The sequence below is a fragment of the Theropithecus gelada genome, chromosome 16, assembly GCF_003255815.1.
Source record: "Theropithecus gelada isolate Dixy chromosome 16, Tgel_1.0, whole genome shotgun sequence".
NCBI classification, from domain to species: Eukaryota; Metazoa; Chordata; class Mammalia; order Primates; family Cercopithecidae; genus Theropithecus; species Theropithecus gelada.
Genome location: NC_037684.1, coordinates 61746398 through 61769231, shown reverse-complemented (window position 1 = coordinate 61769231; position 22834 = coordinate 61746398). Strand labels below are relative to the sequence as shown.

Below are 22834 nucleotides of genomic sequence, written 5' to 3'. Positions count from 1 at the left end.
GGTGTGAGCCACTGTGCCTGGCCCCAACCTGCCTTTGAGGTCGTGATACCTCCTCCTTTTGTCTGAAATCTCCCTCTGCCTTTCTCTTATAAGGACACTTTTCACTGGATTTAGGGTCCATCCAAATAATGTAGGATGATCTCCTTATCTCCATATCCTTAATTATACCTGCAAAGTCTCCTTTTCTGAATAAGGCAACATTCACAGGTTCCAGGAATTAGGACATGGACCTATCTTTTGAGGGATCACTGTTCAACCCACTACAGATTTTGAATAAGCTGCAAATGTGAAACGGACAGTGTTTTCAAATGAGTAAAAAGTCATACTGGAAAGAAATATACCATGGCATTATAGACAGCAAAAAATAAAAACCAAACCTTTTAAAACACATATATTTAATGTACAGAATTGGAAAAAGGACTTCTTGATAATAAACATATTTCATGTAAACACAAGCTTTCAGTATCTATGAATATTTCATTGCAAATACATCCAAAGTTACTTCTTCTCTACATAAAGGAGAAACTCCAAGTTCTGCTCTTTAGGAAGACACGGAGGGCAAGCAACACCTTAGGAGCAACCATTGCTATTTCTCCCCTTTCCTTGGGTGACCTAACATTTTACAGGGACTAATGACATAAAGAAATATTAGATTCCATTGAGTTTAAACACAAATTTCCCACTGAGGGAATGAAATATTTGATGCTTGTATGAATAAATAATTAAATATTAGGTACAAAGCAGATTCCAAAACCAACTGAAGTATGAAAACAAATTGGCATGGATACATAACAGTAAAATTAAATTTCACTACTGAGTATGCTACATGCTTCCTTCTCTATTCCAGTGGGTTCTCTTTTTTTGTGTAAGGTCTTTTCCGGCTGGACTCTAAGACAGTCATTGCTTAACATCACCAGGATTTTTGTCAGGAGATTTATTTTGGAAATAAACCAATTTCTTTTTTATTAAAGACCAAGGTTGTCTTTTTTGCTACATGCTTCTTTCCACTACATATTGACTCCCTGATGTAAGAAAATGTACAGGGTGAGAGCAAGTACTCTATGTTGGCTGTCCCGCAGTGTAATGACTGGTTAATAAGAAAGTCACTCAGCCTGGGCAATATAGTGAGGCCTCGTTTCTGCAAAAAAATTAGCAAAGCATGGTGACACGCACCTGTGGTCCTAGCTACTTGGGAGGCTGAGGCAGGAGGATCACTTGAGCCTGGGACACAGAGGTTGCAGTGAGCCAAGACTGTGCCACTGAACTCTACTATAACCTGGGTGATAGAAGGGAACCTTGCCTCAAAAATACTACTACTACTAAAGGAGTCACTCGTTTAATCCTTTTCTCATCTGGTCTCATCCAAAGAGTAAGTCAAAATCATCAAGGTCACAAAGGACTTATGACCAAGGTACAACTCTGCAAATATCTTTAACTGGCCATGGCTTCTTCGTTTGATCCCTTCCCACGTATTAGAAGACTCTAAGGAACAGATGCTGCAGCCTAGTTCAAAGAAGTACACACATACCTCAGGAAAGTGGACCAAAAAAGAAGAAGACACAGAATACAAGAAAGAGTTGACAAAGCAAATCTAATAAAAAGTATGGTTGGCTTGAACAGTCATTGGTATAAATTCCTTATGATTCTACTTTTTGACAGGCTCCTCCTTTTGACTACTGAGCAATTAAGATATTTTCAGTCGTTTCGATTCCTTTTCCACACCGTCTCTAATGTTCTGTAGTTTTCTGGAGTTCTGAACCAGGGACACTAAACTCTCCCTAAAATCACTAGTCCCATGATCTCTGCCAACATTTTGAAGCTCATCAAAGAAAGTCAACGTCTGTTTGAGTTTGCCCTGAACAATTTTTTGCTCTTCTAATTCTGCAAGAAGGGCCTGCTTAGTACATAATTCAGTCTTGTACTTCTCCTGTAACTGTTCAATTTCTTTCTGGAGATGCTGAAAATCTTCCTCACTATAAGGTGTCTCCTTACATTTATCTTCAGGAAGCAAGATGTTTGAGGGAATACATAAAATCAGCTGCAAAAACAGTTGCTCCATTTTGCTAAAAAGGTTATCAAAATGTCCTTTCATGAAGCAAAGAAACTTCTCTGTGCATTTGCGAATCTGCACTGGGCTAATATCACAGTCTGGGATGCCATCCAGCTTCTTCAGAATAACCTGTTCAACGGCCTGCATCACTTCAAATAGGTAGTCTTGAAATGCAATGTAGATCCGAAGCATACATGTTTGTGGCGTGAAGCCAAAGAACTGGGCCTCATAGGTCATTGGATCCACAGACATCTTGGCTTATTTTGCTATGTTATTTTCAGGTGTGAAAAACCTGCAAATGTAAAAAGGAAATAATTCATTTGGAAAAAAAAATCTTCTGCAGGATAACAAATCACATTACAGAGAGCAAACAAAGCAGCAAATAAATAAAAAATAAGGAGTTTGTTTTCCTTTATACCTGATGCCACTTCCACAACAGAATATAAACTCTTGCCTCTCTGAGGCTCCTTCCATCAGCCTATACTCTCCCTTTTCCCCTCCTCATTGTTCACTTCCCTTACCTGTGACTTTGGCACAGATCACAGTCTTCTGAATTACCATCCTAGACAACTTTGAAGTCTAGACAGATGACTTAACCAATGCCCTAGAGATTCAGTTTCTTGAGCTTCAATGACCTATAGCTCCACCTTTTAGCCACCTGGCTCTTGATATTTGTAACCACTCTTCCAAACTGCTTCTACTTTTTGACTACCACCTCCTATAAAATTCTTCCAATTCTTATATACTCATATTACACCCTAATCTTCAAGACTTACAGCCCCTCCACCCTCTCTTTCTGTTCTCAGCCTCTCCCACTTTTCTTTCCTTATTCATTTAAGGCCTCATGATCTATCATTTTGATCACTTCATTGCCGATGTCCTCAATTTGCTTGTTCTCCAGCCAAGCCATATGAAAAAACCCCAATTAGAAGATGAGTAAGTCCCTTGTCAGCTTTATAACCCTGACATGTTTTTTCAAGGGTCTGCAAGCAATTCCTCTCAAATATAAACATCTAGGAAAATAAACCCCTATCTCCTTGCCATTGTGGGAATTCAACTTAGGCATCTTTTTCTGAGATGAAATGATATGCTTGTCATAGAAATAAGAGAAGTTTTATTATTCAGATAAAGGCAATTAGCTAAAACAAACTGCTACTTCAATTATCAGGTGAATTTAGAATGCACTTTATGAAATAATTTGCAATAAGCAGTACAGTCAAATCTTCTTATGGGAAGATGCAGCTAATCTTAAGAATTTATGTTTGTAGGCCGAGCACGATAGCTCATGCCTGTAGTCTCACCACTTTAGGAGGCCGAGATGGACAGATCACCTGAAGTCAGGAGTTCAAGACCAGCCTGGCCAACATAGCAAAACCCTATCTCTACCAGAAATACAAAAATTAGCCAGGCGTGGTGGTGGGCACTTGTGATCCCAGCTACTCGGGAGGCTGAGCCAGGAGAATCACTGGAACCCGAGGCGGAGGTTGCAGTGAGTCGAGATCGTGCCCCTACACCCCAGCCTGGGCAACAGAGTGAGACTCCGTCTCAAAAAATAAAATAAAATAAAATAAAAATTTACGTTTGTAATGGCTAAATATAGAGTGGTTATAACTGTTTGGCCGTATATGTAAGGTAGGATTTCTGTGGTTTTTTTGTTTTTGTTTTTTGTTTTTTTTTTGTGAGACGTGTTCTGGCTCTGTCACCCAGGCCGGAGTGCAGTGGCACGATCATGGATCACTGCAGCCTCAACCTCCCGGGTCCAAGCAATCCTCCCACCTCAGCCTCCCAAGTAGCCAGAACTACAGGTGCAGGCCACCATGCCTGGCTAATTTTCTTGTTGTTGTTATTTTTGTTTTTGTTTTTTGAGACAAAGTCTCACTCTCTCGCCCAGGTTGGAGTGCAGTGGTATGATGTTGGCTCACTACAACCTCGGCCTCCTAAGTTCAAGTGATCCTCTTAGCTCAGCCTCCCACGTAGCTGGGATTACAGATGTGCGCCATCTCTAACAACAAAAAATACACTTCCTTGATTAACTCCTTCCTTTGAATTCCCATCAGGACCTCTCTTCGGGCACTGGCTGATAAACTTCTACCGCCTCATCTTCTCTGCTAGACTTAAAGAGTTCCTGAAGGCAGAATAAATGTGGCTTGATCAGTATTTGCCGATTCAACGCAGAGGTGCCCAGGCCATCTCAGTGAGTTAAGCGAAGACCCGGCGATCGCGCTGGACAGGACCCAGAAGCCAGAGCGCCGGAACTTCCGGCCGGCTCCCGGCATCCGTCGGGCCCCGAGCCCGCGCTGCATGTTGGGACCTTCAGGTTGGAGCCCGCTGTAAGGCCGACCCACGGGCTGCCGCGCTCCCTCGCGATGCCGCCTAAGCCAGTCTTGTCCGTCCCCGCTTCTCCTCAGAGAAAATGCTGCCCCGCAGTACTTACCGGAGCGACCATGAGGGTCACGAATTCGAGCACACACAGGCTTCCCGCCACCTCCTTTAAACCGCCGCTGGCTTGCCAGGGACAGACGGCGCGGTTGGCTCCCCAAAATTCCGACTGATACGCGCCTCGGCGAGCGAAAGTAAACGCGGGATACTCTCGCGTTCCTGATTGGCTGGTTGGGGACACCTCAATTATGACAGAAAGGGGCCGGGCGGGAAAGTTAGCTGTGGCCGGCGGGGATTGGCAGAAGGAACCTGTACTTACTCGCTTTTCCCGGACGTTGGCTGGTGGAGAAGCCAGGATGGGGAGATGGAGCGCTGGGGGGGGCGGTGGCGACGCAACTCGTGATTGGCGGATGTGCCTTCCTTAAGTCTCTACGGATTGGCGGCTGATCGATTGCTTGGCGTTGATTGGGCAGCCGACGGAACCCTAAAGCGGGCGCGGGGGAGGCCTTTGTCCCGCCCAGCCGCCGGGGCCTGCTGGCGGAAGGGGAAGTGAGGGGGGCAGGCGACGGTGGGGAAGATGGCGTACCAGAGCTTGCGGCTGGAGTACCTGCAGATCCCACCGGTCAGCCGCGCCTACACCACGGCCTGCGTCCTCACCACCGCCGCCGTGGTGAGCAGCTGCAGTGCCACCTTCTCATTATCTGGGCTGGATATGACTGGGTCTTCAGGAAACTGGGGTTTGGGCTTCGGGGAGGCCCAGAGGGGCTGGTCCCAGGGATGGGTGGAGACGTACAGGGATTACTCTGGGGTTCGAGTTGGCGCCGAGAATGCTTATCCAGTGACCTGAGAAGGGAGTGCTGCTTCATGGGGGGGTCAGGTCAGTTTCTAAGAGATGAGGGCCGGACCTATACCGGGTTAGGGTTGCGGGAGCCTCCCACCCGAGAAATGTGTCCGAGAGCTCTGCCAATGGCCAGGTGGTACCGTGGTGACTAGTGAGAGGAAGGTCCGTTTTATGAAGAAACAGGAATGAGGAAAGCAAGGTGGAAACTGTCCAGGGGGGAGTGGCTTATAATAAAGAGGGTCTCTGGGTAACAAAGGGCTAGCTGGAGGTACCCAGCCCTAACGGTGGCAGGGTCTCGAGTCTCCGTTATTTCAAGTGAGTTTTGTTGTTTCACACGGCTGTTTCAGGTGGTGCCCATGTGGTGGGTAGATTCATAGCAGCTGTTTTTATTTGTCCTGTGTCTAAAATATCACCACCTGTCTGCCTCATTTCTTCATGTCAGCCTCAACTATTGCAACATAAACTTTTTTGTGTTAGGTATTGAGGATACAAAGAATTCTACCAATTCTAGAGAATTCTTTACCAACCTCTTCCTCTGGCCTAAGAAGAAAGGCTTAAAGAAAATCAGTAATTGACCGAGAGTTGGAAATTGCTAGACCTACTAATCCTTTGTTGTAATGATGAAATTTTGTTTCTTGGTTGATTTGCTTTAAGAAGCTCTTTTTCTATTTCAGCAGTTGGAATTGATCACACCTTTTCAGTTGTACTTCAATCCTGAATTAATCTTTAAACACTTTCAAGTAAGTGGTTCATCACAATAGTGATTAATGCTTCAGTTTCTTCTTTTACTTACTGTTTAGTAGCAAATCCCGTTGTACACTATCCTAAAAAAGAACCCCGTGGGGGACCTTTGATTATAAGTTGTCTTGTCAGGATGTAAAGCAGTGATTCTGCAGCCTGGTTGGACTTGAGAATCCCTTAGGGAACTTTGAAGAGATTCCCAAGCTCCTCAACAAGTACCAAATCAGAATTTGCAAGGGTAGGAATTAAAATCTGTGTTTCATTTTTAAAGTGCCCTGCATCGTTTTGATGTGTCCAGTTCCTGTATTCGGAAATCACTGGTTTAGACTTAATGTTGTAGTATGAGAGGAGAGTGACCAGCTAGCTGCTTAGGGGTTGTCTCTGCAGGGATGGCCTTATTTTGTCCATTCACCACCTAGGCACGCCCACCACCTTGGTGTTATCATGATGGTCCAGAAACTCAATTCTGTTAGTGCTTTTAAATTGTGATCTGTCTTCCAGTGATCAGATCATACTAACAAAATTCCAAACATCTAAAGCTACATGGTGGTTTATTAGATTACAGTGGGAGATGGTCCTTTCCGGTGATTAAAATGTCAAAAGAGGCTGGGCGCAGTGGCTCACGCCTGTAATCCCAGCACTTTGGGAGGCTGAGGCAGGCAGATCACCTGAGGTCAGGAGTTCGAGACCAGCCTGGCCAACATGGTAAAGCCCTGTCTCTACTAAAAATACAAAAATTAGCCGGGCGTGATGACACATGCCTGTAATCCTAGCTACTGGGGAGGCTGAGGCAGGAGAATCACTTGAACCCGGGAGGCGGAGGTTGCAATGAGCCGAGATTATGCCAGCCTCTGAGACAAGAGCGAAACTCTGTCTCAAAATGCTAAAAGAAACATGGATTTTTCTGTTCCAAGATGATCTTACAGACCGTAGTTGGAGTAGGGGAGAGACCCAAAAGCCAATAATTGTGCCTCTACACATGCTGTTCCCTCTGTCTCAAATGTGTTTCATTCACTTTATACCCATCGAACTCTGGCTTGCCTTTCAAAACGCAGCTTTTGTGTAACCTTTATGTACTCATCCTCCTTTGTTTTAGAGCATCTCTCACCTTTACTTTGCAGTTATGTGTATGCTTGTCTCCTCACTAGGATGAGGACTCTAAAATCTGGATAATTAATATGTAGAACTGAATTGTTCCAACTTTAATAGTTACCAATTCTCAAGAATTTAGTGATTTGTAAAGTAGTCCTGTCATCTCTTGTCACTGTGTTCCCACGATACTCACAGGGAGCTGTAGTTCCGTCCAAGTAAGTCTTGCTTCCTACTTGGCTTGCTTGGTTTTACTCTGCCTGGGGTTAAACTGTTAAACTCTTGATGACATTTGGACTCAGGACTTTGAGATTTGCCATCAGTCTCCATCTACTCCTGCGGGTCCTTGGTCAGGACATTTAAAAGTTCAACTTTCAGCTGAATAACTAGTGTTCAGCTAGTAGTTCAACTTTTAGCTGAATAACTAGTATCAGCTAGTTATTCAACTTTTAGTCTTTTAGTTTCCTATGTGTGAATTAACTTGCTTGTCTCACAGGATCACAACAGATAGTAGACATTTTAAAATGTTAAGCACTCTACCATTGTGAGTGGTTACTGTGGGTGTGGAGAGGTTGGGTAGGGAAGGGTGTATCAGGGTTTCCAACAGGAAAATGAGTGTTTGGCCGGGCGCAGTGGCTCACGCCTGTAATCCCAGCACTTTGGGAGGCTGAGGTGGGTGGATCATTTGAGGTCAGGAGTTTGAGACCAGCCTGGCCAACATGATGAAACCCTGCCTCTACTAAAAATAAAAATATTAGTCTGGTGTGGTGGTGCACACCTGTAATCTCAGCTACTTGGGAGGCTAAGGCAGGAGAATTGCTTGAACCTGGGAGGCAGTGAGCTGCGATTGTGCCACTGTACTCCAGCCTGGGCGACAGTGAGACTCTGTCTCAAAAAAAAAAGGAAAAAGAAAATGAGTGTTCTTGTATCTCCCAAGTAGACTGTAATTATTAGAGCATTAGTTCTTACAGGGAGTTGGCCGTTTGTTCAGATTAGAACTTGGGTATTTGCCTTAGAATTTTCCCTTCTGGCCAGATGCAGTGGCTCAGGCCTCTAATCCTAGCACTTTCGGAGGCTGAGGTGGATGATCCCTTGAGGCCAGGAGTTTGGGTCAGCCTGGGCAACATAGTGAGAACCTGTCTCTATTTTTTTTTTTTTAAGTTTTAATTAAAAAAAAAAAAGAATTTTGCTTTCTTTTTGATGTTTCTGACTGCCTGATGTAAACATTTCTCAGCAATTTATATTAGACCCTGAAGTTTTTCTCTGGTATGTCAGTTCTATTTATTATATGATGATACTACACACGAAAGCACTGTTTTCTGTTCGGCAAATTAACCTAGCCTTCCTACCAAACTTTCTCGATAAGATGATCACAATTTAAAATTTTCTGTCCTATTATTATAAATGTCACAGTCACAATGATGTCTTTCAGACTTTGAACTAAAAGCAGCAAAAAAAAAATCTAACATCAGATTATGTGCCCCTGTTTTTGTTTCAGAACAGAATATCACTCTGTCCAAGGCTTCTCAACCATCGCAGTCATAGGATGTATCTTTTGTATTAATATGGAACTGTTTCCTGGTAATTTATTTTACTTAATACATCTTTCTCTTGATTTTTTTTTAACAGATATGGAGATTAATCACCAATTTCTTATTTTTTGGGCCAGTCGGATTCAATTTTTTATTTAACATGATTTTTCTGTATCCTTTATTAAATGGGGTCAGCATCAAAACTTTGTTTTCTTAGGAAGTAAAAAAATTAAGTTGAAACTTTTAATCCTGTTATTTGTTTTTGGTACCATCTTAGCTGTAATTTCTGGGTCGGTGGTACATAAAGTAGTTGGTTAGGTAGTAATGTTTTGAAAATGTTTGTAGGTCACTGTTCAAATGGGAGGTTTTAACCATAAAAAGATAGCAGCTCTGCTTTTTTGTTACTTACAAATCTGATCAAGGGAGGGGAGAATTGATTTGAGGCATACCTCCACAGTAACACCAACAGGTACAAAGCGGTAAAACAACCTGAATACAATGATAATTTAGCAGAATTTGGGCATAAGTTTTGGAGTGGGTTCATGAGGAGTGGAAACTTGAGATCTCCTTGGGTCGTGGTTGCTGGAACTACTGGCTGAAAGACAGTGATTGTGTCTGCTGGGCTTGTCAAGTTCCGGTTTGTTGAAAGGAAGACCCCAGCTCTGATCCAGTGGCAATTGGGGCCACAGAGCGGGGCATTCCTCCTCCACCCCTGCCCTCTGTATGAAGAGGGAGTTACAGTTCAGCTCATCTGCAGCTGCATTCCTTCCCGAGGATGGCAGGAATCCATTTTAAGTCCTGTGTGGTATATCGTTCTGAGAAGTTTCCAGTAAAGTTTTTTCTCCTCATGATTCATCTTTATTGACTGAGGTGCTCAACCTGCCAGGCCTGGAAAAGTAGTTTAGCACACAAGGCTTCTTGCTGCGGATTTCTTCCAAGTTAGGACGTGGAGAAGCAAAGATGGTGCAGATTAAGGTGTGGCTGAGCACAGGAAAGACAATACAGATTTTTAAAGGTTTAGTAGGGGACTGGAGGGCCGGGTGTGGTGGCTCACACCTGTAATCCCAGCACCTGGGGAGGCCAAGGTGGGTGGATCACGAGGTCAGGAGTTTGAGACCAGCCTGGTCAACGTGGTGAAACCCGCTCTGTACTACAAAAATTAGCCTGGTGTGGTGGTGCACAACTGTAATCCCAGCTACTCAGGAGGCTGAGGCAGGAGAATCGCTTGAATCTGGCAGGCAGAGCTTGCAGTGAGCCGAGATTGTGCCATTGCACTCCTGCCTGGATGACAGAGCGAGACTCTGTCTCGAAAGGAAAAAAAAAAAAAAAGGATAGGGGACTGAAAGCATGTCTGTGGTCTGTGTGTCATCTGTATTAGTTCCCAGCCAGGGACAGTTTGTTAAAAATGATGCTGGTCTTGACCTTTTCTAAAATGCTTGGTAAAAGAGTAATCACATTACCACTCAAACATTCTTACACAAATGAAGACTTGACTTCTTACAAATAATATGGAATCCAAGTGTACTTACAAGATAACATTAAGTTTTTACTTTGTTCATATTCGTGTGCTGAATATTTTCTTAACTTGGAACTTAAGATATCGTTACTGTCGAATGCTAGAAGAAGGCTCTTTCCGAGGTCGGACAGCAGACTTTGTATTTATGTTCCTTTTTGGTGGATTCTTAATGACCGTATCCTTCAACAAATAGAAAACCTACAGGAAAATGTTGAAGAACACCCTGGCTCTTCCTAAAACTTGTCATCTGTCTCCCACAATTCTCTAGATATTCGGAACAAACAGATAAAAGTAGATCTCCAGATCTTAGCTTCAGGGCGCTATCATTTATTTTACAGCACATTTTCTGTGACAAGTTCCAAGCCTAGCAGTCGGACAGGAAGAGCAAGTCACAGGAACTTTTAACCCAGGTGGGTTCCTGTTAAGCATCTCAGTTATATCATTGCTGCTTGGCGTACTTCACTTTTAAACTAAGTTGGTAAGACATTTACTTGGTGGCTTTCAAAACCAATAAATTATTTTTCAGAAAAAGAATTTTCATCTATACAATAGACTTAGATATGGTACGGTCCGACAAGATGGTTTTATTCCAGCTAGCTTTATTCACCTCTGTAAAGGTGCTAATCGTGAGCAAGCTTTAATATAATTATTGAACGAAGAATTAACACATTTTCCAAAGAGGCAAGAACTTCACGAAAGCAGAATTATTTGTTTGAAGTAGCTGTAAATCTCAATAATTTAGCCTAAGCAGATTTTTGCCTGATTGCTCTGGGTAATTATTTTCTGGGTTTTTTTCCTTCTGTTCTAAAGATGTAACAACTTGACTTTTCCAATTCAAACTTTTGTTAGAACACAATCTTTAGTTCTCCTGCTCAGTCTTCCCTATTAAACTTTTCATGTTGATATTTTCCTTAATGTCATTTGCTAGCTTTTTGGTCTGTTTGTGAGCTTAGTTTTCTTGGGCCAGGCCTTTACAATAATGCTCGTCTACGTGTGGAGCCGAAGGAACCCCTATGTCCGCATGAACTTCTTCGGCCTTCTCAACTTCCAGGCCCCCTTTCTGCCCTGGGTGCTCATGGGCTTTTCTTTGTTGTTGGGGAACTCAATCATTGTGGACCTTTTGGGTAAGGCTCTTCTCACTATTTTTTAAGTCATTTTACCTGTAAAAGTATTTTACCACTATTTTGCATGTTTATTCTGTTTGGCCTTCATGTATTACCTATTGTAAAATACTACAATATTAGTTCATTAATTTTTAATAATTATGTTGACATTCATCCTAAATGTAGTCGATTTATGTTGGTAGGTCTACCTGCCATCTAAATTTTAATTCTCTCCCTCATCCTTTATTTCTGCTTGACTCTAGGTATTGCAGTTGGACACATTTATTTTTTCTTGGAAGATGTATTTCCCAATCAGCCTGGTGGAATAAGAATTCTGAAAACACCATCTATTTTGTGAGTATTTTAACACCAGGTTACATACTCTTACAGGCAAACCAGGACAGAGGGCATGATCTGTGTTTTCTTCGGCTCCCCTAGCTCCTAGTACACATAGTTCAGGTCAGTAACTATTTGCAGATTGAGCAGTCTGGCTGCAGTTGAAGAGCACTTGGATTGGGTAGGAGCAGAGAGTGCCAGGGTTGTGGCAAGAGCAGGGTTAACAGGCTCAGGATATCTTGGGAGTAACCTGGTAATCGTTGTTCCAGATGACCACTAGAACTTCCTATTCCAGGAGGAGCCTGCTGGTTTTATGAAAGCCACTGTCCACGTTTAGTGAAGTAAGGTAGCAAAATGGGCAAAACTGATGAAAGTTTCTGATGGTGGACTTTGTGGCCTGCCGAGCAGGTGGTTGAGATAAGAAGTGAAGCAGAGTGCAAATAGCTTTGGACTGGAAACCAGGTGTAGCTGTCCCACTGACCAGCCATAGAGCAAGTCCCTTCTGTTTTGCAATTCAGTTTCCTGAGGTAGAACTTTGATTTCTTTCTTTCTTTCTTTCTTTCTTTTTTAAACATGGGGTCTCGTTCTGTCACCTAGGCTGGAGTGCAGTAGAACTTTGATTTATGAGACCTCTTTCTACTCTGAAATGTGGTATCCTTGGGAGATGCCATATTAAAAAGGGCTCAATTGAGAAGTAAAATGTGAGTTTTTGTTATAAAATGTTTGTTGTAGACTAGTTAAGCAAAAAGAAGAAAGTGAAATTGTCCACACTTGGGTATAGCAGTGGCTATCATTGTTAACTTTTCAGTGTGTATTCTTCAGTCTTTACTGTCTGTACTTTCTAAAAAACGCTGAGCCAGTCAAGGCCATAGTGCACTATGACTGCGCCTGTGAATAGCCACTGCTCTTCTTGGGCCAGGCCTTTAACATAGCCACTGCATTCCAGCCTGGAAAACATAACACATTCCTGTAATCCCAGCACTTTGAGAGGCGAAGGCAGATGGATCACTTGAGCTCAGGAGTTTGAGACCAGCCTGGGCAACGTGGCAAAACCCCATCTCTACAAAAGCTGCAAATGGTGGCACATGCTTGTAATCCCAGCTACTTGAGAGGTTGAGGTGGAAGGATTGCTCGAGCCCAGAGGGGTTGAGGCTGCAGTGAGCCAAGATCGCACCACTGCACTTTGGGCTGAGGGACAGAGTGGCACCCTGTCTCAAAAAACAATTTTTGTAACCTTGTAAACTTAATATGTCAGAATTGTTTTTTCCATCCTAAAGTGTTATAAAATTATAACAGGTGATATTCCATGGTATGGATATGGCATAATTTTACTAATCCCTTATTGATGGACATTGACATTAGTGCTTGGTTTTCTCGTCTATAATTGGAGTGGTGAATATCCTTGTAGCTAAATCTCTGCACACATCCATGATTATTTTCAAAAGATAATTCCTAGAAGTGGAATTGCTATTTTGTTGCCAAACGCCTTCCAGAATGGATGTTCAAGTTTACATTTCAACTAGCATTTATAACTGTTCATTTCTGCACATCCTCATCAAACAAGGGAGACATTTCATTTACCCTTTCCTAGTTGAATAGTTATAGGATGATGTCTCATTGTTTATGATTTTTAAAAAATGTTTTGAAACAATTTCAGTCCTCCAGGAAATTACATATGCAGTACAGGGTCTCACTCCATTGTCCGGGCTGGAGTGCAGTGGTATGATCATAGCACACTGTTAACTCAAACCCCTGGGCTCAAGTGATCTTCCCGCCTCAGCCTCCTGAGTAGCTGGGACTACAGGTGCACACCACTAACCTCTGCTTATTTTCTTTCTTAAATATTTTTTTTTGTGGAGACGAGGTCTCTCTATGTTGCCCAGACTAGTCTCAAACTTCAGTCCTCAGGTGATCCTCCTGTCTCTTGGCCTACCAAAGCACTGAGATTACAGGTGTGAGCCACTACAGCCCACTTTTTATTTTGTTTTATTTTTTGCAATTGTTTTCTGGCACAACAAGGTATACCAGGCTCATCCTGTGCTCTCCTTGATCCAGTCCTAGAATCAGCTGTTTCTTCAAGGAGCCCTGGTTCCTTTAAAGTGGAGAATGGTATTTAGAAGCCAAGATCTGGGTGCTAGATGTGCTCATTGCTATTGGAGTGTTGCTATTCCCAGATCCTCTCAGTGAACAGAGCAGTGGAATTATATGTATGTATGTATGATAATGTATACAAATGTATATTTTGAGATCTATGTATTTTTAAAAACATGGGTTTATACTATACTCCCATTTCTAGTACTACCTCATGGTTCGTTCTAGCTTTTTTCCTATTTGTTTCCTCCAGTATTTTATTATGAAAATTTCCAAACTTATAGGAAATCAGAAAAAAATTGGAGTGAGCTTCATGTAGCCACCACATAGATTCTGTAATTAATAGTTCCCTATTCTTTTTGCACACCTATCCCTACATCTAGCTTTCCAATCCAAAATGTATGTGCCATTATATGTATACTTAATTCCTTGTATACTTGAGTATGCATATCAGTAACTAGAGTTCAGTATTTATGTGCAACAAAATCTTGAGTATGTCAACTGAGTTTCTATAAATGCACACTTCTGTGTATCTATCAAGACAGAAAATTACCATCAATCAGAACGTTCCCTGATATCCTTCCTTGTCAGTCATTGCACCTGTCCCCCAAGAAGCAATTGCTATTCTGATTTTGTTCCTCTGTAGATTAGTTTTTCATGTTGTGCAGCTTCATGAGTAGAATCGTACAGTATGCATGTACTCTTTGGTAAAAGGCTTCTCTCATTCAACATAATGTTTTTGAGACTCATCTGTGTTCTTGTATTTATTGGTAATTTGTTCCTTTTATTGCTGAGTATTATTTGGTTGTGTGAATGTACCACTGCTTTCCATCTGCCCTTTCCATCTGTCCTAACCTGATTCTTATTATGATTAATGTTTTACCTACCTAATTACCACTCATATGTAACCAGTCTTTTGTGATAGTCTCCACCTCCCCCATATGGATGCCTTGCTCATCTCACTCACCCTCAGATTCCCCAGACCAGGCTGCCCTCTTACGGGGATGCCTCCCCACCCTACTCAGGCTAACATCTCGTCGGGCCACCTCCATGTGTGCATGGTCTGATGGGGCTCTTGACTCCCTATACCAGGCTGTGCCCCCACCCCCATCCTGCTAATGTTTGGGCAGTAGAAGGGGTCTCAGTTTTGTTTTTGTTGTCATTGCTATGGATTCTCACTCTGTTGCCCAGGCTTGAGTTCAGAGGCTCAGCCTGGGCTCACTGCAACCTTCGCCTCCTGGGTTCAAGCGATTCTCCTGCATCAGCCTCCTGAGTAGCTGGGATTACAGGCATGCGCTACGACACCCGGCTAATTTTGTATTTCTAGTAGAGATGGGGTTTCGCCATGTTGGTCAGGCTGGTCTTGAACTCCTGACCTCAGGTGATCGGCCTCCCAAAGTGCTGGGATTACAGGCATGAGCCACCACGCCTGGCCGGGATCTCAGTTTCTAATGTACTTTCCTTTGATTATTGTGAGAGCAAACATTCTCACGTTTATTGACCACATGGATTTCCTTTTTGAATTGCCTATTCAGCCCTTTGCCCATTTTTTCTGTTGGTTTGTTTTTATTGTTAATTCGTAAGAATTTTAAAAACTCATTTTGAAGTATAGTTTTTCTGACTCCAGTATAAATTAGAAGTTTTCAAATACATTTCTTTTTTTTTTTTTTTTTTTTTTTGAGACAGAGTCTCGCTCTGTCGCCCAGGCTGGAGTGCTGTGGCGCAATCTCGGCTCACTGCAAGCTCCGCCTCCCGGGTTCACGCCATTCTCCTGCCTCAGCCTCCCGAGTAGCTGGGACTACAGGCGCCCACAACCGCGCCCGGCTAATTTTTTGTATTTTTAGTACAGACGGGGTTTCACCGTGGTCTCGATCTCCTGACCTTGTGATCCGCCCGCCTCGGCCTCCCAAAGTGCTGGGATTACAGGCGTGAGCCACCGCGCCCGGCCTCAAATACATTTCTAATTTTATCTACTGTGGGGGATTACAAGTAGAAATATAAGTGCAAATTGAGGATGCTGCTTTAATGGTTCCTTCTTTAGTGAGGTTTTGAATTACTACATCCTAGTACTTAGAGAGTCTTTTGGACATTTACTATCCCCTCCTATGTTCTGCAGTAATTTTTCTTGGGATACCTTGTGAATTTTTTAAAACTTTTGTAGTAAAATAATACCTAACATAAAATTCACCATCTTAACTCATTTTAAATGTTCAGTGGCATTAAGTATATTCATACTATTTTGCTGTCATCACCACCATCCATAGAACTCTCTTCATCCTGCAGAACTGCAACTCTGTACTCATTAAACAACTCGCCACCCCAGCCACCACCATTCTATTTTGTTTCTCTGAATTTGACTACTCTATGTACCTCATAAGTGGAATCATACAATATTTGTCCTTTTTTGTCTGGCTTATTTCATATTTCATTTAGTGTAAAGTCCTCAAGGTTCATCTATGTTGTACCATGTGTCTGAATTTCCTTCCTTTTTTTTTTGAGACAGTCTTGCTCTGTTGCCAGGCTGGAGTGCAATGGAGCAATCTCAGCTCACTGTAACCTGTTCCTCCCAGGTTCAAGCGATTCTCCTGCCTCAGCCTCCTGAGTAGTAGCTGGGATTACAGGCATGCGCCACCGTGCCAGGCTAATTTTTGTATTTTTGGTAGAGACGGGGTTTTACCATGTTGACCAGGTACAGTAGCTCATGCCTGTAATCCCAGCATTTTGGGACGCCGAGGTGGGCAGATCACCTGAGTTCAGGAGTTCGAGACCAGTCTGGCCAACATGATGAAACCTCGTCCCTCCTAAAAATACAAAAAATAGTTGGGCATGGTGGCGGGTGTCTGTAATCCCAGCTACTCGGGAGATTGAGGCAGGAGAATTGCTTGAACCCAGGAGGTAGAGGTTGCAGTGAGCCGAGATCACACCACGGCACTCCAGCCTGGGCAACAGAGCAAGACCCCATCTCAAAAAAAAAAAAAAAATTCTGTAATATGTATGTACTGTATTTTGTTCATTCACCTGTTGATGGACACTTGGGTGATACCTTGGTTATGGGGAGACATTAATGATAAATATGTGAAAGTCAGCTTACAAAAGTAGTGTGATCTAACTTTTGTAAAATTACATAATGTAAAAGTTCCCAAAGAATAACTGAAACATTGACAATAGTTACCTCTGGGAATTTAGGATATTTTGCTAATCTCTTGTTTTCTCCTTCTCTATAATTATTATGATTTGGGTTGCTTTTCTAGTAAAAATCAGTGAAAGATAAAAGCTAATGTAAATGTTAATAATTATAGATGCTCTTACAATACGTTGACTGTTTAATTGGCAGGCGGGTGTAGTGTTTACCTATGGGTGGAAACCCTGTGGGACCTGAACTGACCTTGTAGTACTTTGGACCTGAGATGACTCTGGGACCAAATTATATCTGTTGCCTGTCTTTTAGGAAAGCTATTTTTGATACACCAGATGAGGATCCAAATTACAATCCACTACCTGAAGAACGGCCAGGAGGCTTCGCCTGGGGTGAGGGCCAGCGCCTTGGAGGTTAAAGCAGCAGTGCCAATAATGAGACCCAGCTGGGAAGGACTCAGTGATACCCACTGGGATTCTTTTATCCTTTGTTGCAAAAGTGTGGACACTTTTGACAGCTTGGCAGATTTTAACTCCAGAAGCACTTTATGAAATGGTACACTGACTAATCCAGAAGACATTTCCAACAGTTTGCCAGTGGTTCCTCACTACGCTGGTACTGAAAGTGTAATTTCTCAGAGCCAAAAAACTGGAGAAACAAGTATCCTGCCACCTCCAACAAGTACATGAGTACTTGATTTTTATGGTATAAGGCAGGGCCTTTTCTTCCTCTTGATAGATGAGGCCATGGTGTAAATGGAAGTTTCAGAGAGGACAAAATAAAACTGAATTCCATTTTTCTCTCACTGTATTAAAGCTTTTGTGTGTGATCTTTTAAATTCTGATAATGTATTGTAGCTCTCCTGCGTAGATCTGAGCTCAGAACAGTTTACACAGCTGTTCTTCTGTGTCTTCACAACTTTTAACTGGATTTCATTTCAGGATTGGAAATACGTGGCTGTCATGCTGTGGTTGTGTACATCTTACTAATTCAGAATGCAAGATTCACCAGGAAGATGATTTATTTCTGTCATCTGGATAGGTTGTTTCCATCTGGGTTTTGCAAAACTGTCAGACAACGTGGAAAAAAAGGAGGGAGGATGTTTCTTGTAGCAGTAGGAATTCAGCTATAGGAAAGTCAGCTGTAAGCTAATGTGGCATCTTATTTGCTTTGCTTACATTTCTCCATTAAGAAGTATCCAGGGAAAGATTGCTGAGGGCCACATTTTTGGAAAACTAGGAAGATTTTCATTGGACTTTTTTTTTTCTTTTCTTTTTAAAAAAGTTTTAATTAAAAATTTTTTTTTTTTTTTTTTTTTTTTTTTTTTTTTTTTTTTTGAGACGGAGTCTTGCTCTGTAGCCCGGGCTGGAGTACAGTGGCCGGATCTCAGCTCACTGCAAGCTCCGCCTCCCAGGTTTACGCCATTCTCCTGCCTCAGCCTCCCGAGTAGCTGGGACTACAGGCGCCCGCCACCTCGCCTGGCTAGTTTTTTGTATTTTTAGTAGAGACAGGGTTTCACCGTGTTAGCCAGGATGGTCTCGATCTCCTGACCTCGTGATCCGCCCGTCTCGGCCTCCCAAAGTGCTGGGATTACAGGCATGAGCCACCGCGCCCGGCCAAAAAAGATTTTTTTTAATAGAGATGGGATCTCACTGTGTTGCCCAGGCTGGTCTTGAACTCCTGGACTCAAGCAATCCTCCCACCTCAGCCTCCCAAAGTGCTAGGATTACAGGCATGAGCCACCCAACCTTTTTAAAAAATTTTTTTTGCCTTTTTTTTTTTTTTAATTAAACAAAAATAGAGACAGGGTCTCAGATTTTCATTCGATTTAGAAAACAAGTTAGAATGTTGACTTTGGAGCCACATGAACCGATACCAGTTAGCCAGGCACATGTTCTTCCAGGGTCTTTGGCTAGGTAACATTAGTGATTTGCTTCATGAAAATTCAAGAACCTTTTCAGAACCAAGTACCTAGATTACCTTCCCAATCAGGTAGAACTTAAGACAGGGTCCACAGAAGTAGACACTTAATGCTGTGGTTCAATAAATACCTCCTGTAAGTATTAAGTCTTCCCTGAGTCTCAGCAGGTTTGCATTCACACTGCTTAAGTAACTCACAGAACCTGGAAGAGCACCGCTAGGAAAGAGATGATTCCAAACAACTTTCATTAACAGTGTGTATGCACCAGTCCCTTTCCCAAAAGTGGACTGTTAGTAGTAGTTCAACCTTCGTTGAGGGGTAGCTTTCCAGAATGTGAGATTGTCCTCAGAAAGACAGACAGATATAGGCTTAAACATAACGGACATCCTAAATAGGAATTTTCAGATTGTTTTTGAAGTGAAAAGTGTTTTAATGTCTTTAAATGGAATTGCATAACTAATGGAATTTAAGTATTTTACATGTTGCTAGTAACTTTGAATATGATTGTTGCAATTTTATGGAACCTGGGTCTATGGGACTGCTTTTTCTTTAAGCAGTTTAAAAAAGGTTTTTAAAGTTTAAAAGCCAGTCTTAGCATGTATAATCCTTACGGGATTCTTAAGTTTTATCCTCTTGTTTTTGCTCAAGAATGCTTTATCAGTGACGTTTGTTTTGTTTTTTGTTTTTTTAAAATTGTTTTTGGGCTAGAAATGAGTTTCTCTAGTTTTATTTGTTCTCCCTGAGTTGGAGTTATGCAATGAATGGCATTTTTGTGGTAAAATGCTGATCCTAAAATCTATTCACTCACTGTTCATTTAAGTAGGGAATATCTGTATACATTAATGACTGGGTAAAACAGGAAATACGTTTTGAATATACAGCCTAAAGGCAGGCAGTTACAGGGTTTTTTGGTTTCTCTGATTTTATAGGGTGCAAGTTCCCAGTGGTAGGATGCCCTGCTGTGCGACTACACTGTGTCCTGAGCAGTGTCACCTGTCATCAGTTTGGCCAGCCCTACAACCACCATGCCTAGCCCTATGTTGCTTGAGAGGATACCTGTGCTGGAATGGACATAAGGAAAAGTCCTTACTTTCCCCCCAATTTACCTCTCAATCTTAGTTCTTCCAGAACACACTTCCGTTTCCCAATGCAAATAAACTAAAAGTGAGATTTGACACATGGAATTTTGTGACCAACTAACCTTACACATAATTTGAGGGATTCCTGGATTCTTCCAGTCATACTGAAAAGCACACTTGACTAAAGCATAGTGTTTTTTGTTTGTTTGTTATGGAAATACGGTATACGTTCATTTAAAAATAAATGGACATACAAATTGCATCTCCTTAGGAGATACATTTTATATACATTTCGGTGCGTTTTTTCCAGTATGGATTTCTATTTGTTTCTCTCTTCCGCTTGTTTTTTTCTGTGTCACTCTTGTATGTCCTCTTATCTTTCATACCTCTTGTGTAGTCTCTAGAAGCAGAACACTCAAGTCCTGGGTCTGGATAATGAAACCCTCTGTCTCTGGGGCCTCTGAAAATAAGGAAGCATTGGAGCTATTGCCATGTTGAGTAATGGGCTTCCTAGAACTATTGTCATCTATCCTGCCAGGGTTTTATGTTGTAGCTGTTTTTCTTTGACAGGTGAGTTCCAGCTATGTTGTTAGTCATGATCCTGCCATTATTTTCTGTGTTCTGTAGGATGTCTCCAGACTACTTAAACATATTTTATGAGTTTGCAATAAAATTGTTGAATCTTGTATGATCAAGTCACTCCTCTGCTCAGAAATCCACAGTGACTTCTTAGTAAGCCCCTATATTATATGCATACTTGTTTTTTTCTTAACTTTACTTCCACTTCTACCTAACAGGGACCTCAACTTAAGTCTCTTCAGTTCTTCCAGGCCTGGCCTTGTTCCTGATTCCTCAAAAAATCTTGACTCTAAGGCCAATTTTATTGTCTGTCTCTGAATCCCTATAAAGCTTCAAGTCTGTATGACATATTCTTACGCCAAATTATATATTGTCTTGTACTGTTCCTAGCTGGTACATGTATATTAGTCTTGTCTCCCTCATGAGAATGTAAGCTCCTTAAGGGCAGGGACCATGTCTTAATTTTTGTATCCACCACAGTGCCTAGCACAGTGCTTGGCACATGGGTGCTGAATAAATACCTTTGTTTATTGATCAGCAAAGTATTATCTGGTATTTTTAATTATACAAGGATTAAAGTGTATGCATGCAAGCTTGAGCCTAGTTGCTGAAGCTTGTGGTTGTCTCTGAAAATGGGATAGAGGGAAACTGAACATGATCAAGGGCCGTGATTTGGTGGTCAGAAAAGCAAAGGTGACCACCAGCTGGTATGGTCATGATCAGACCAGCTAAGTCCACAGACCATCCCAAACAAGTTAAAAATGAAATGTATCTGACACTTCATCTTTTGGAGGAAGAACCAGGATATTCTTTGAATAGTTATTAGGTTGTCAGTATCTACATATGAAAGCTGCTAAACCCCAAGAGACTTCTTTAGGAGAAACAGCAGATTTCAGTCTACCAATGGGAGAAATGTGGGCAACATGGCTTGATGCATATATAGGACTTAATTTTTCAACTCTTTGGTCCTCTTAGCTTTGAGGCTACAAAATAGCTGGATCATTAGGCCGAAGATTATGGATGAGTTACCTGCAGATCGGTTACCTACCTATGTGCTTTTTTTTTTTTTTTTTTTTTTTTAGTTTAAGCCTGTATTTAATATTGACAGATAAAAATCTTCACTTTTGGCTTTTCTTGAGAAAACTGGAAGATCTGGCAATAATAGGTCTACATGACAGCCATTGCCTAGAAATGATTAGTGGCTGCATCTAGAGGTGGCATGTGCTTCATCAAGAAATAAGTCCACCCATTTATATTACCTAAATTATTGTCATCATTAGGAACATTGGACTCCTACATTAAGTTACTCTGGAAAGCACACTGGGAAAAAGAACTGGGATGTCTTTACTTACTCAAGGTCCATAATTTGAGAGTTAACATTTATTATCCCTTGTAGTTTTGGCTTGCCTTTCTAAATATTTCAGGGTAGGAAGTGAAAATTTATCAGTTTATTCTTAAACACAAATCTGCTGCTGGTTCAACGTGCACATTTTCAGTAATGCCTGGTCACCAAACTGTCAGCAACTAGAGGAAAATTATCTCCGACCTGGAGGAAAGGGGAAGTTTTTGTTTTTAGACTAGCTCTCTCACGAATCATGGGAAGGGAGATTTTTTAACAGGTTCACATACAGGGTGAGTTTCATGGAAACGCGCTTCAGAAGATGCCCTTCACATGAGCTGAAGCCTACGGTGTACTTGGAAATCACATTTCCTGTAAGAGCAAACAGCTACTTGGCATTCTCCTGGTAAATTAGCAAATCGTCTAAGAATTTTTAGGAGGGGAAGGAAGAACTAGTTATAATCCTACTTTTTTTGCTGCAGTTCTGAATCTTCATTGAAGTGTCTATGATGGGGTTGCACAGTCATGTAGAGAACGTGAGAGTCTGGCTGGAATGGTTGGGGGAAAGGAAAGATAAAAGACAATTTTAGTTTCATTGAACTCCCTCCGTCCTCTGCTTGTATTACTGGAGGCGACCACATCCTCTGGCATAGTCATTTTCTGAGTTAAATTCATGTATATCATAGAATTGGTTTTCCTTTCTGTAACACAAGATGATCACAAATCTATGACTTGGGGACATCTGAATAATCTCAGATGACTCAATTTCTTTATCTGTAAATTAGAAATAATCTAATAACCAGTATCTACCACAAAACTTACAAGTTGTTTAGAGGATTGGACAATGCACATTTGTGCTTCTCATTGATTTTACAGAATTAAGTACTTTTCTTGAAGAGTGACTGTGATTTGGACAGAGAAGGAGAAAACGCGTGTTTACTGAAAAGAAGTAACGCTACTAAAACAAAACAACGAGAAAACCCTCGTTAACCAAGACTACAGTCCCACGGAACCGTACACCCTGTGTTTCGCGGTTGTAGCTCCGGGCCTTTTCTTGGTTGTGCCTCAGGCCCTGCTTTTCCCACCCCCAGGAAGTGAAAGC

At 41.9% G+C, this 22834-nt stretch overlaps 2 protein-coding genes across 8 annotated transcripts; one reads left to right on the top strand and one right to left on the bottom strand.

Annotated features, from left to right (window-relative positions):
* Positions 1-378: 378 nt before the first annotated feature.
* On the bottom strand, positions 379-4892 carry MIS12 (MIS12, kinetochore complex component). Of its 3 annotated transcripts, none has more exons than XM_025362873.1 (2): positions 4749-4892; positions 379-2342 (listed from the first exon to the last, which is right to left on the bottom strand). In XM_025362873.1, exon 2 carries the CDS (start codon positions 2300-2302, stop codon positions 1685-1687), a length of 618 nt encoding a protein of 205 aa, XP_025218658.1. In that variant the 5' UTR covers positions 2303-2342; positions 4749-4892; the 3' UTR covers positions 379-1684. The 3 variants fall into 3 exon arrangements, with proteins under 3 accessions (XP_025218658.1, XP_025218657.1, XP_025218659.1); XM_025362872.1 differs by having other exon boundaries at positions 4485-4795; XM_025362874.1 differs by lacking the exon at positions 4749-4892 and adding an exon at positions 2572-2960.
* On the top strand, positions 4690-17624 carry DERL2 (derlin 2). Of its 5 annotated transcripts, XM_025362867.1 has the most exons (8): positions 4690-5099; positions 5945-6010; positions 8730-8803; positions 10230-10323; positions 11077-11272; positions 11515-11605; positions 11883-11887; positions 17132-17624. In XM_025362867.1, the coding sequence occupies exons 1-8, from the start codon at positions 5007-5009 to the stop codon at positions 17230-17232; spliced, it is 720 nt and encodes a 239-aa protein (XP_025218652.1). In that variant the 5' UTR covers positions 4690-5006; the 3' UTR covers positions 17233-17624. The 5 variants fall into 5 exon arrangements, with proteins under 5 accessions (XP_025218652.1, XP_025218651.1, XP_025218654.1 ...); XM_025362866.1 differs by lacking the exon at positions 11883-11887 and having other exon boundaries at positions 17127-17624; XM_025362869.1 differs by lacking the exon at positions 11883-11887 and having other exon boundaries at positions 11515-11609; positions 17127-17267.
* Positions 17625-22834: the final 5210 nt, after the last annotated feature.